General features: G+C 39.2%; 1 protein-coding gene across 1 annotated transcript in view; it reads left to right on the top strand.

Moving 5' to 3' along the window:
• Positions 1-13,803, top strand: part of LOC114803387 (uncharacterized) — a 189,876-nt gene that overhangs the window by 54,197 nt on the left and 121,876 nt on the right. The window contains 1 exon segment of the mRNA XM_029002915.1: positions 7,174-7,960. Within this exon segment, the coding sequence (XP_028858748.1) occupies positions 7,174-7,960 (787 nt within the window).

Here is a 13,803-nt window from a genome sequence, read left to right as displayed (position 1 = left end):
TTAAAAGAAAAATGGTCATTATTTACTCTTCCTTAAGTTGTTTCTTTCTTGTGTTGAATACAAAAGATTATATTTTAATGTAGTTTATAACCAGACAAGTAACGTCGCCATTGACTTCAATAATAGTGCAAAAATATGGAAGTCAATGGCTACTGTCAACTGTCTGGTTACCAACATTTTAAAATATCTTAAAAAACGAAAGAAACCCAGAATTTTGGAACAACTGAAGGTGAGTAAATGATGGTAATTCCTTTAAGCTCAAACAACAAAATGGCATTTTGGTACCAAAACGAATCTCACTTAAGCAATGAATCCGTCGAAATGAAAAGCAAAAAAAGTTCTCATATGACCTACTTATTGATGTCTATATGGAAGGGGAAAATCATCTTGGACTTCTTTAAAAAATATTTATTTGTGTTCCAAATATGAACAAAGGTCTTATGGCTTTTGAATGACACGAAGGAGAGCGATTAATGACTGAAATTTCATTTTTGGGTGAACGAAACCTCTAACTTTTATATTTAATATAAAAATATTATATTTAATAATATAAATACGCACATGCATAGTAAAGTATTTTTTTTTTTACCTCTGGATAAACTCAAGTGTGCAGGATGCCTCATGCTGGTACACCAGATATGATGCAAACTAGGGCTGCAACAATTAATCGATTGAATCGATAAAAATCGTTTACTAAGAGTTGGCAAAGAATTTCCTAATCGCTTCATTATGTCGCGACGCGGAGACGTTTGATTATTAAAAAAAAAACTTTATTTGAGCGTGGAGCGGAATGAACACGCGCACAGATGCTAGCAGAGTTTAGCGCCTTATCGACAGCGCAGAGCAAAAAAAACGAGCGGAGGTAGAGGACAGATATTTGGCGGAGGCAGAGAAATCTGTGCGAAAATATGCAAAAGCGTCATGGCACGGCACGGGAGCACCACGGCAATGATCCAGCACCTGAAACGCAAACATGTTAAGAGTGTTTGATGAGGAGGAAGGGAGTTCAGCAGCAGGGTACGTCGCTACAGAATCCTACTTTAGTTCCATTTTGAAGTGAGGAACGTAATGTCCCTGGTGCTGGTGTTTAACTCGCCGCGGAGGAGAACTAGACGGGGACTTACAGCACCACCTACAGGTGTGGAGGAGGGATGAAACAGCGTTCGGACTGTTCTCTGCGTCTCCGCGTGGACAACTCGCCTATTGTGTCCCTGAGCAAGACACTCTACCCTAAGTTGCTCCAGGGGGACTGTCCCTGTAACTACTGATTGTCGCTCTGAATAAGGGCGTCTGATAAATGCTGTAAATGTAAATGTTTACCCGTCATCCAGCTTGACAAGCATGACAAGTTAGCGTTAGCTCGTTAATAACAGTAGTAAAGCAGGGGTGCTATAGTTACTTTGCATTAAAAGACTAAAGACATGTTTTTATTCACTAGCCTTTTTTGGACCATTCATTTTTCAATCTGTTGTCAAAAAAGCTTTTCTTACCTAGTAATTTTGTCTCGTTTCCAGTCCAAATATCTAAAAAATCTTAAATCAAGATTACTAGACAAGAAAAATTAAGTGATGCTTAAAACTTCTGTTTGAGATTATATCTCATTAAGATTAGTTTTCTTACCCCATTGGCAGATAATTTTGCTTGTTTTAAACAAACATTCACTTAATTTTGAGATGTTTGATCAGAAATTTCTTATTATATCTTATATCATTTCTTATGCTATTTCATGTGTCTAGTAAATGTATCTTGATTTAAGATTTTTTAGAGATTTGAACTGAAATCAGGACAAAACTACTAAGTTAGAAAAGCATTTTTTGCAGTGTGTGTGTGTGTGTCAGTGTGAGAGTTTGTGCGTCTGTGAGTGTGTGCATCTGCAGTGTAGTGTAGAGAACAAGTTCTGACATTCAAACAAATCCTGTTAAATTTTCTGATTTGTATTGTTCTTTATTTTTTATAAATTATTTATCGTTCTGGCAGCTCAGTTGGCACTTTATTAAAAAAAAAAAAGAAAGTCTATATTTGGCTGATGTAAAGCATACATGTGTATGTTTTTTGTGTTAGTCAATTTTTATTTTATTTTATTATTATTATAACAGCTCAAGGAGCAACATGTTTGTGCACTTTCTAAAGATTTTGGTTCTGATTTTGAATAAAGGGTTGGAAATGAATGCTTTTCTTGTATTTAAATTTTTTTTGTATTCTACGATTAATAAAAAAATAATCGACAGCTTAATCGATTATTAAAATAATCGTTAGTTGCAGCCCTAATGCAAACAAAGCAGCAAATCCTGCCACAAAGTTGGGGTGTGGATTCACGACCACTTGGCCCTCAATCCTCAGCATCCACTGAGTTGCAGTGAGAATTTCACCTAAATGAATAAATACAGGCAACATGTTATAGAAAATACAAACTGAAAATCAGTCTCGGAGAGTCTGGAAGTGTAAAACTCTTTTCCACGTCAGCCACTGTTGCTGACACCTAAGAAACAAAACAAAACAAAAAATTACATACAAACTATAAACCCATAGCAAAATTTTATAATAAAAAAAAAGCACAGAGCATGACTTTGTCTCGTTTAATGTTCACTGATCGTGTTCACCTGGTGTATATTTAAATAATTGTATAAAACTATCCTGTTCGTGTCTGTTTGCTGTCGGGTCATTGTGCGTGTTTATGTTCCCTTGTCGTGTGCAGTTTGTATTAAACCCCTGTCGCGTGAAATTGTGCAAATGCGTCCTCCTTCATCGCCATGTCCAGCCCACCCGTGACAGTAACGTTGGTTTTGTCTCACACGCACTTCCATAGCAATGCTGTGCCTGCCAAACTACAAATACTCTTGAAAGCAAAGGCAAATAAAGCTAACAAACTGCAGCATATATCAACATTAACATGACGATAACGATTTACCTTTTACTTTAGGCTGCTTTCTGAAATGGCGCGCACCGCATTTCTCCTCCTTGCCTGAAGCAACAGATAAATAAAGTTAATACACATCCCTTTTAGAAAATGGTTAAACATTAAAAGACATAATTAATACTTATGGAAGTAGATTTAATTGAACTTACCAAAAAATCGATTGCTGTTTATCTTCAGCTGTTGTCGCTGTGCTTCAGTCCACCAGATTTCAAACCATATCAGCCCGCGCAATCCCATAATGCAACAGAACAGTAAATTCTTGTAAAAATATTTAAAATACAGTGAAAGCACCTCCTACCTGTAAATTAATTACAGCTAACAGTGAAATGTACAGTTAACACTTGTAAAACCCTGTATAACCCATAATGCATTGCAAATTACAGCAATAAATTGTAAAATGGCAAAACAGTAAGTTTCTGTACAATTTTGCTGTAAAAAATACAGCAATTTGTTACAGTGTACTGGAGAGAAGCCCTACCAGTGTGTGGAGTGTGGGAAGAGTTTTACAATTAACTTAAACCTCAAGACGCACCAGACGGGGTGGTAGTAGCCTAGTGTGTAACACACTCGCCTAAGAACCAGAAGACCCAGGTTTAAATCCCACTTACTACCATTGTGTCCCTGAGCAAGACACTTAACCCTAAGTTGCTCCAGGGGGGGACTGTCCCTGTAACTACTGATTGTAAGTCGCTCTGGATAAGGGCGTCTGATAAATGCTGTAAATGTAAATGTAAATGTACGTTACATCTCGAAGAGAAGCAGTGCCAGTGCAGGCTTTAAAAACTGTACAAACTTTACAATTCCTATCCAAAACCACATTTTCCAAAAAGGTTGGCAGCAATAGAACGATGTATAATTTCATATTCCCAAACTGCTACTTAGTTTGTGCTTTTATACTATATGTACTATAATGCAATGTAAAGGTTGGCATTGATGTACATGGCCATTATTAAATGCCATAATATCATGAAAGTAAAGAAAAGGGAAAGTGAAGTGATTTCTCATTGTGAAACACTGCAGCACAACACACAGTGCACACATCAAAATGTGTCTTCTGTATTTAACCCATCACTTGACCGGTGGGCAGCCATGAAAGGAACCTTGCAAACCTGCCGATTACAGGTCCAATTGGCCACCACTGCCCCAATAAAGGTGTACTGTATTGGCCGGGAAGGACCAGGATGATTCTGATATATCTTTCCATTTGCTATTAAATCATTTTCTTCCTTAAATGTAATAGGAAAAGATCTTTGCATTTTTAAATCCTTCTTCACGGGGTCTCCGATTCCAATCATGTCTGTTCTCCGTTGTTGTCCCTGGCTGGTGGAACAACCTGCCCTCCTCCACACGACTAGCCGAGACTATCACCACTTTTAAGAAGAAGGTGAAAACCCTCTTATTCCAAAAATATTACAGACAAATCTAACACTTACACAAGCACATGCGTACACATTGAATAAACAAATGCAAAATGTATAAATACATTATAATTTTTCTTAGTCTAGCACCCAACAATCCCCGAGCATGCTCTTCAATGACAAGTCTAAGCCTTATCAGGGCTCTTAGTTTGTAAACTCGATATTCTATAGAAATCGAACGAGTAAGTCGCTTTGGATAAAAGCGTCTGCTAAATAAAGTAAAGTAAAGTAAAGTAAAGTAAAGTAAATATTATGTTAGCTTCTTTTGGAGGGTTTAGTGATAACACGATGTATTGAACCTACAACCTTGTGGTTGTCTGGTTGAATATTGGAAAATTTTAAGGCTTCAATAAATTCACTCCAAGTGAGTTACAAGAGTTACATTCTTCTTTTTCAGGATCTTGTACAAATGATGCGACAGTCGGAACACTGCACAAATTCTTCTCAGCACATCTCAAAGATTCTCAATGTCGTTAAGGTCTGAAATCTGCGGTGCCCAATGTATGTGTGAAAAGATCACCTAAGATTCGAACCAGCAACCTTCTGATTGCAGGGCCGCTTCCTTGCTGTTTGAAAATACTCAGCGACTGTGATGTTCTAACTTTGAGGAGAAATTCATTCCACCACCGTGGGGCCAGGGCAGAGAAGAGTCTAGATGACTGTCTTCCTTGCACCTTCACAGGTGGAAGGACCAGGCAAGCAGTGCTGGAGGTTCGGAGAATCTAAGTTGCAGTGCAGCGTATAATAAAGAATCTGAGGTAGGATCAGCGATAGACAAGCTGGTCCAGCAGTTGTGTGCCATCCCTCTCAGTAAATGGAATGAAATCAAAAACACACTGGGCTTCTGGATTTATAAGTTCACAGATGCAGCTGATGTTAAACTGTTTCATGACCTTGCCATGGCTGCTGAATGCTGAGGTGGAGGGAGGGTTCAGCCAGATATACATTTACAGCATTTATCAGACGCCCTTATCTAGAGCGACTTAGAATCAGTAATTACAGGGACAGTCACCCAGGAGGATTTTCCTCAGGGACACAATGGTTGTAGTGTGGTTTGAACCTGGGTCTTCTGCTTTTTTTCTATTGTTATTTTTTGGTCCATTTAGATTGTTAATCTAGATTTAATATGAAAATAATGTTTTGGTAAAAATATTCTCATTTCACTCGTTTATTGTTACTTTTGTATATTTAAGCAGACTTAAAAAGTCTGCTGGCAACATTAAGCGACTTGCAGGACAGCCAATATCTACAATATCTAGGGCAGTGGTGGCCTAGCGGTTAAGGAAGCGGCCCTGTAATCAGAATGTTGCAGGTTCGATTCCCGATCCACCAAGGTGCCACTGAGGTGCCACTGAGCAAAGCACCGTCCCCACACACTGCTCCCCGGGCGCCTCTCATGGCTGCCCACTGCTCACTCAGGGTGATGGGTTAAATGAAGAGGACAAATTTCACTGTGTGCATCGTGTGCTGTGCTGCTGTGTATCACATGTGACAATCACTTTAACTTTAAAAAACTTTACTGAGGAGTTGGCAACATTAATGTCACTCCACACCAGTAAGTGGCACCATCGCCTTCCTTGGGGGTAAAATATACCCAGATAAGAGAGCAAGTAAGCTCCCAGGCACAGTTGTTCTGAACAAGAAGAAATATTCTTGTGTTTTCTGTGAGTGATTCTCCTTTCTACACATTATCACAGATACAGTTATGCTAAATAGCAGCTAAATGCGCATTCAGACTGATGTCTGGGATCATTCTCACTTTTAATGCCGAAACCTTTTCTTCACTATTCTTTGTCCGGCCCACTTCCCCACATCCTCCAATCAAATTTAAATAAGAAAACACTCTGCTGTGATTGGCTGTAAAAGACTGCAGCAGCTCACGTGTTCTACAAGCCTTTATATGCGAACAGAGAGAAGTTGGAGTTTGTTGTGCTCAGTGTAAAATTAGCTGGAACTGAGGAATCTCCGGGGAAACATTTCTAAAGGTGACTGCATGTCTTTATGTATTCTTAATAACATAAAATGTATTTATTGTATTTTCCATTTTGTTTTGTAAAAAAATATATTTCTAGAATTATGTTGTTGATGGGAAGATAATTGTAGATAATTACAACTTTTTCTGCCTCATTTCAAAGTAAATAAACCAGAAATGACATCAGATATCATCACATCTCTGAAGTGTCATGAAACACTGGAACCAACAGGAACTGATGTGAAGGACGAGTTGGACGATGAAGTCTATGCAGGTGAGTGGAGTTAAATAAAGGGTGTTATAGTTATTTGGATTTTAGTAGGAATTCTAGCAGCTTTCTCATTTTGCATTAGAGATGATCTATGCAAAGCATGTGTTTCAGCCTGATTTACAGAAGAATGTAGTTACAATGCTATACAGAAAGTAACTAGTTTTTTTTTTCGAAATATCACTAGATTTGTCTCTTTATTTTTTTAATTAAAAAATCAAGTGTTTTTAAATGAATCTGAAATGTCAGTAGTTATATCTACTAATCGCTAAATTGGCAACAGCAACTCTTTGCTTTTTTAGTGACTGGAGTAACCATATGTCATTTTATTTTTGTTTTTATTGTATGTCATCTTGTAATTGTATTTTCTCATGTTTGTTTCAAACAAGTGTTACATTATAGAAAAAACTACCGATCACAACTACTTACTCATGTTGTAAATAGTATGAATGTCACTTTAAATTTTTCCTATATTTGCAGAAATTGGAAGCAAATTCACGGATCAAACATGTAAAAGGGGAACTGACGAAAAAACGCACCAGTTCAAGACGTGTGTCTACAGTTCAAAACCAGAGAAGAACCTTAAAACACCACAGAGAATTCTTTCAGAAGAGAACACCCACCAGTGTGTGAATTGTGGGAAGAATTTTACACAAGCATCAAGCCTTAAAAGACACCAGAAGGTACATACTGGAGAGAAGCCCTATCGGTGTTTGGAATGTGGGAAGAATTTTACAGAAGCATTTGACCTTAAAATACACCAGAGGACACATACTGGAGAGAAGCCCTACCAGTGTGTGAAGTGTGGGAAGAGTTTTACAGACACATCAAATCTTAAAATGCACCAGAGGATACATAATGGAGAGAAGCCCTACCAGTGTGTGGAGTGTGGGAAGAGTTTTACACAAGCATCACACCTTCAAATGCACCAGAGGATACATAATGGACAGAAGCCCTACCAGTGTGTGGAGTGTGGGAAGAGTTTTACACAAGCATCACACCTTCAAATGCACCAGAGGATACATACTGGAGAGAAGCCCTACCAGTGTGTGGCGTGTGGGAAGAGTTTTACACGAGCATCAAACCTTAAAATACACCAGAGGATACATACTGGAGAGAAGCCCTACCAGTGTGTGGAGTGTGGGAAGAGTTTTACACAAGCATCAAACCTTAAAATGCACCAGAGGATACACACTGGAGAGAAGCCCTACCAGTGTGTGGAGTGTGGGAAGAGTGTTACACAAGCATCAAGCTTTAAAAAACACCAGAGGATACATACTGGAGAGAAGCCCTACCAGTGTGTGGAGTGTGGGAAGAGTTTTACACATGCATCAAGCTTTAAAAAACACCAGAGGATACATACTGGAGAGAAGCCCTACCAGTGTGTGGAGTGTGGGAAGAGTTTTACAACTAACTTACAACTAACTTAAAACTCAAAACATCTTGAAGAGAAGTAGTGCCAGTGCAGGCTTTAAAAACTGTACAAACTTTCCAACCCAAAACCACATATCACAGAGGTTGGCAGCAATAGTATGATGTATAATTTCATATTCCCAAACTGCTATTTAGTTTGTGCTTTTGTCATTTTATTGTTGGTATAACAGAGGGTTTAATGACAATATGATGTATCAAACCTGCATCCTTGTGGTTGTCTGGTTGTATATTGGAAAGTTTTAAGGGTTCAATAAATTCACTCCAAGTGAGTAACAAGAGTTACATTCTTTTTTGTCAGGATCTTGTACAAATGATGCGACAGTCAGAATGCTGCACAAATTCTTCTCAGCACATCCCAAACATTCTCAATGGCGTTAAGGTCTGAACTAGGCTTTATAATTTCAAACTCTTTAATGCACCCATCAATTTGGAACAGGGTAAATCTGAATTCATTAGAGCACATAACCTTCTATTGCTCCAATTAATGTAAACAAAAGCAAGGCATGCATGCATGCTAGGATGCTACAGAGTCGACTGAGAAGCCTTTTTGTCTGTCAAGTGGCGGTGGTTTTTGTACCTGCACGAACTTTGCTCAGTGGCACCTTGGCGGATCGGGATTCAAACCGGCAACATTCTGATTATGAGATTTTGACACACCTTCTCATTCAATGAGTTAATTTTCATGACCATTTACATTGGTAGATCAAAACTATGAATGAAGTTATGAATGTGGAGTTATGTACTTAACAAAAAAAGGTGAAATAACTGAAAACATGTTTTATATTCTAGTTTCTTTGCTCTGATTACTGCTTTGCACACTCTTGGCATTCTCTCGATGAGCTTCAAGAGGTCGTCACCTGAAATGGTTCTCCAACAGTCTTGAAGGAGTTCCCAGAGGTGTTTAGTACTTGTTGGCCCCTTTGTCTTCACTCTGCGGTTCAGCTCACCCCAAACCATCTCGATTGGGTTCATGTCCGGGGACTGTGGAGGCCAGGTCATCGGCCGCAGCACTCCATCACTCTCCTATGTTCATTCATAGTTTTGATTGAATGAGAAGGTGTGTCCAAACGTTTGGCCTGTACTGTACTTCATATCCACTGGATCGATTCACTTTTGTCAATAATATGGAGTTACCCAAGGATCCATACTAGGATCAGTACTGTTCTCCCTATATTGTCAAATCACAGACACACTTCTCAAGCGGCTGACGGAAACACTTTTATTTGGATTTTTTTTTAACCGTGAACCTTGAAACACACATATTTCAAAAGAAACTGCCAACAAAACAGGTTGCCAGATTTATAGCCAATGTTTTCGATTACATCAGTTTTGATGTTAGACATTCACAGATTTTCTATAACAAAATTTGCTGTATCCACAGAATAAGAACCTGAATTTCCATAAAAGCAAACGGTAACTAACAAACTGTCACCTTTTTTATATTTCTATCCCTCTGATGGATTAAATGAATTATTTAATTAAAGAATTTCAACACTGTGTCATATACTGTGCCTTTTTATTGTAACAAAAGCAAAGATGTAGTCACACAAAAAAAATGGGGCAGTAGTGGCCTAGCAGGCAAGAAAATGGACCCGTAATTCAAAGGTTGTCATCTTGAATCTCGAACCACCAAGGTGCCACTGAGGTGCCTCTGAGCAAAGCACCGTCCCCACACACTGCTCCCCAGGCACCTGTCATGCCTGTCCTCTTTCCTAACTACGGTGATGGGTTACCGTGTGCTGTGCTGCAATGTTCCACAATGACAATCACTTTACTTTCACAAAATAATTCCACCTTAATTTCAACATTAAAATCTCTTAAAATTATTTTCTTATAACGTCATATTTCAAAACTTCATTGCATATCATATGTGCTATTTAAATTTCAGTTTTCAGAATTTTCAATAAGTATTAATTTCACTGTGATCAGCTCTCATCATGTCTTCTAGATGGAGGGAAAGGGTTTAAAAATAAAATGTCACTGATCAGTAGCAAAGTTGGAATTTTTAAATTTCCTCTAACATAAGATTACTGTCCCCCCAGGATACAACACAATCCCAGGATAGAGGGGCTCTAAGAAGGTGTCATAAAACGAATGCAGATGCACAAGTCTGTCAGATTCAGGAAGCACGCTGTAGAAAGAGATGATGCCCGCCGGCCAGTCCACATACACTCCTACCCGTGAGCTGGGTTCCAGGCAATGTATGTAAATATGTTTATTTTCATGGTTAGCAATGTACATTTTTTCAGACCTGTGTAAACTCCAGGATTTGTCATCTTCTCCCAGCTCACAATTCCAAAGCCCCCACTTCCCAATGATTGACCTGTAGGTGACACCTACAGATACACCTGGGGAACACTCAATTTCCCAGTAACAACGCATGTCAAAAGACTCAGAAGACAAAAACTGGCAAATTTGATTGAAGTCTATGTCCGTGTCTTCTTCTTCATTAATCCATGAGGCCTTTCTGCCACCTTCGTCCAGACAGAGTCGAGATCTGCTTGCTGTGCTGGGGTCGGCTGTGAGTTCACAGGCATCTATCCAACAGGAAAAAAACATGTTGCTCGGTCTGCTGTCTCAGCGTAGAAAGCAGTTTTTACATTTACATTTACAGCATTTACCAGACGCCCTTATCCAGAGCGACTTACAATCAGTAGTTACAGGGACGGTCCCCCCCGAGCAATTTAGGGTTAAGTGTCTTGCTCAGGGGCACAATGGTAGTAAGTGATTCCTGAACCACCAAGATGCCACTGAGGTCGTCTTCATCAAGGTAACGTCCCCAACTTTTTTCATGGCTGCCCAGTGCTCACTAAAGGTGATGGGTTAAATGCTATGCTGTGTATCACAGTGACAATAACAATCAATTTCACATGAACAGTACAGGCACATGTGTTCATGCCTTCAGTGAGAATCTACCAATGTAAATAGTCATGAAAATAAAGAAAACACATTGACTGAGAAGGTGTGTCCAAAATTTTGACCTGTACTGTATATTTTTACAGCCTATCACACACTTTTCATGTGTGACATACAGTGGAGGAAATAATTATTTGACCCCTCGCTGATTTTGTAAGCTTGTCCAATGACGAAGAAATGAACAGTATCATTTTAATGGTAGGTTTATTTTAACAGTGACAGATTGCACATCAAAAGGAAAATTGAAAAAATAACTTTAAATAAAAGATAGAGACTGATTTGCATTTCATTGAGTGAAATAAGTATTTGAACCCCTACCAACCATTAAGAGTTCTGACTCCCACAGTGTGCTTAGACACTCCTACTCAATTAGTCCCCCTCATTAATGACACCTGTCTTAACTAGTCACCTGTATAAAAGACACCTGTCCACAGAATCAATCAATCAGGCAGACTCCAAACTGTCCAACATGGGAAAGACCAAAGAGCTGTCCAAGGATGTCAGAGACAAAATTGTAGACCTGCACAAGGCTGGAATGGGATACAAAACCATTTGCAAGAAGCTGGGAGAGAAGGTGACAACTGTTGTGCAATTGTTCCAAAATGGAAGGAGCACAAAATGACCATCAATCGACCTCGGTCTGGTCAAGATCTCACCTTGTGGGGTCTCAATGATTCTGAGAAAGGTGAGAAATCATCCTAGAACTACAAGGGAGGAGTTAGTTAATGACCTCAATGTAGCTGGGACCACAGTCACCAAGAAAACCATTGGAAAAACATTACACAACAATGGATTAAAATCCTGCAGTGTTCGCAAGGTCCACCTGCTCAAGAAGGCACATGTGCAGGCCCATCTAAAGTTTGCCAATGAACACCTGAATGATTCAGAGAGTGACTGATGTCAGATGAGACCAAAATGGAGCTCTTTGGCATTAACTTAACTCGCCGTGTTTGGAGGAAGAAGAATGCTGCCTTTGACCCCCAAAACACCGTCCCCACTGTCAAGCATGGAGGTGGAAACATTTTGCTTTGGGGGTGTTTTTCTGCTAAGGGCACAGGACAACTTCACCGCATCAACGGGATAATGGACAGAGCCATGTATCATAGAGGTGGTTGTAGCCTAGTGGGTAACTCACTCGCCTATGAACCAGAAGACCCGGGTTCGAATCCCACTTACCACCATTGTGTCCCTGAGCAAGACACTTAACCCTAAGTTGCTCCAGGGAAACTGTCCCTGTAACTACTGATTGTAAGTCGCTGTGGATAAGGGCGTCTGATAAATGCTGTAAATGTAAATGTAAATGGCCTAGCCAGTCTCCTGACCTTAATCCAATAGAAAACCTATGGAGGGAGCTGAAGCTCAAAGTTGCACAGAGACAGCCTCGAATCCTTAGTGATTTAGAGATGATCTACAAAGAGGAGTGGACCAAAATTCCTCCTAAAATGTGTGCAAACTTGGTCATCAACTACAAGAAACGTTTGACCTCTGTGCTTGCAAACAAGGGTTTTGCAACTAAGTATTAAGTCTTTTTTTGTTAGAGGGTTTTTGCACTTTTATTTAAAGTTAAAGTTATTTTATTTTTGATGTGCTATCTGTCACTGTTAAAATAAACCTACCATTAAAATGATACTGTTCTGAGACTTTTAATTTCTTTGTCAATGGAAAAAACTTACAAAATCAGCGAGTGGTCAAATAATTATTTCCTCCATTATATTTCCTAAATAAATGTAGAAAACTTACATTTCTTCAGTCCTGGTTTTAACCAACGTTCTGAATTATGATCAGCACTGTTAAAAAAGAAAAAAGACAAAAAATTAAACCTACATGCACACAAAAAGTTTCAAATCAGATATCAAACATCTAATTGAATAAGTTTATAAATATCTATTTTTTTCTTTCATTGAAAAATGGCAAAACTAGCAAGAATATGGTAGATTCTCCCACTGAATTCCACATACCATAATTTCCAGGAGGGAATTGGAGAAGGGCAGAGGTTCTTCGTCTCTCTAGTGTGATTGTAACTCAGATCTACCTCTACCAGGTTTGAAGTTGAAGCGAGGAACTGGAACCCTTTCTCTGATATAAGACATCCGGAGAGTCTGAGGTAGAAAAAGAAATATGTTTCTAGAGCTGGTGCAACATATAGACTTTATATGTCTGCATGGGAATTTTTAGTTTAATAAACGCTTTAGTCTTTTAAACACTGCTCTGAAGTTTTGAAGTTTGCTTGGAGTGAGATTGGTGGGGCCGCGGGGGCGCGTGGGATTCAGATTCCCTCTGCTACGCATTCATGGACCACATGCTTGAACCTGAAATCTTTAGATTCATTTGTAAAACACGCTGTAGGAATTTCTGTGTGGTAAAGTTAATAGTTCCTAAGTGTGAGAAATGCCATGTGTGGTGCATGAGCATGTGAGCATGTTGAAATGTGACTTGAGAATCCTGGTCTTAAACAAACCTTAAAATCTTCAGGTTGCATGAAGAACTCAATGCGAAAGCGATGTGCTCCACCCCTGAGTCGTGAAGGTCATTGTTGGACAGGTCCAGCTCTCTCAATGGTGAGTTTGACTGCAGAGCTAAGCCTAAGGACATGCAGCTTTCTTCTGACAGTCCACAGTAAGCGAGTCTGTAGAGAGGAACCATGCAGGGAAAAGGGTTTTTACATTTAAATTGAATAAGAACCCTGGAGAAATAGTAAAATAGCCAAGGTCCTTCCCTACTCCTGTGCAGCGATAGACAAGATGATCTAGCAATTGTGTGCCATCCCTCTCAATAAATGGAATGAAACATTTACATTTACATTTACATTTACATTTACGGCATTTGGCAGACGCCCTTATCCAGAGCGACTTACAACGTGCTTTCAAGTTACCATCGA

The sequence above is a fragment of the Denticeps clupeoides genome, chromosome 14 (genome assembly GCF_900700375.1).
Source record: "Denticeps clupeoides chromosome 14, fDenClu1.1, whole genome shotgun sequence".
Taxonomy (NCBI): Eukaryota; Metazoa; Chordata; class Actinopteri; order Clupeiformes; family Denticipitidae; genus Denticeps; species Denticeps clupeoides.
Note: the sequence above shows the minus strand (reverse complement) of the source record. Positions and strands in the feature narration are given on the sequence as shown.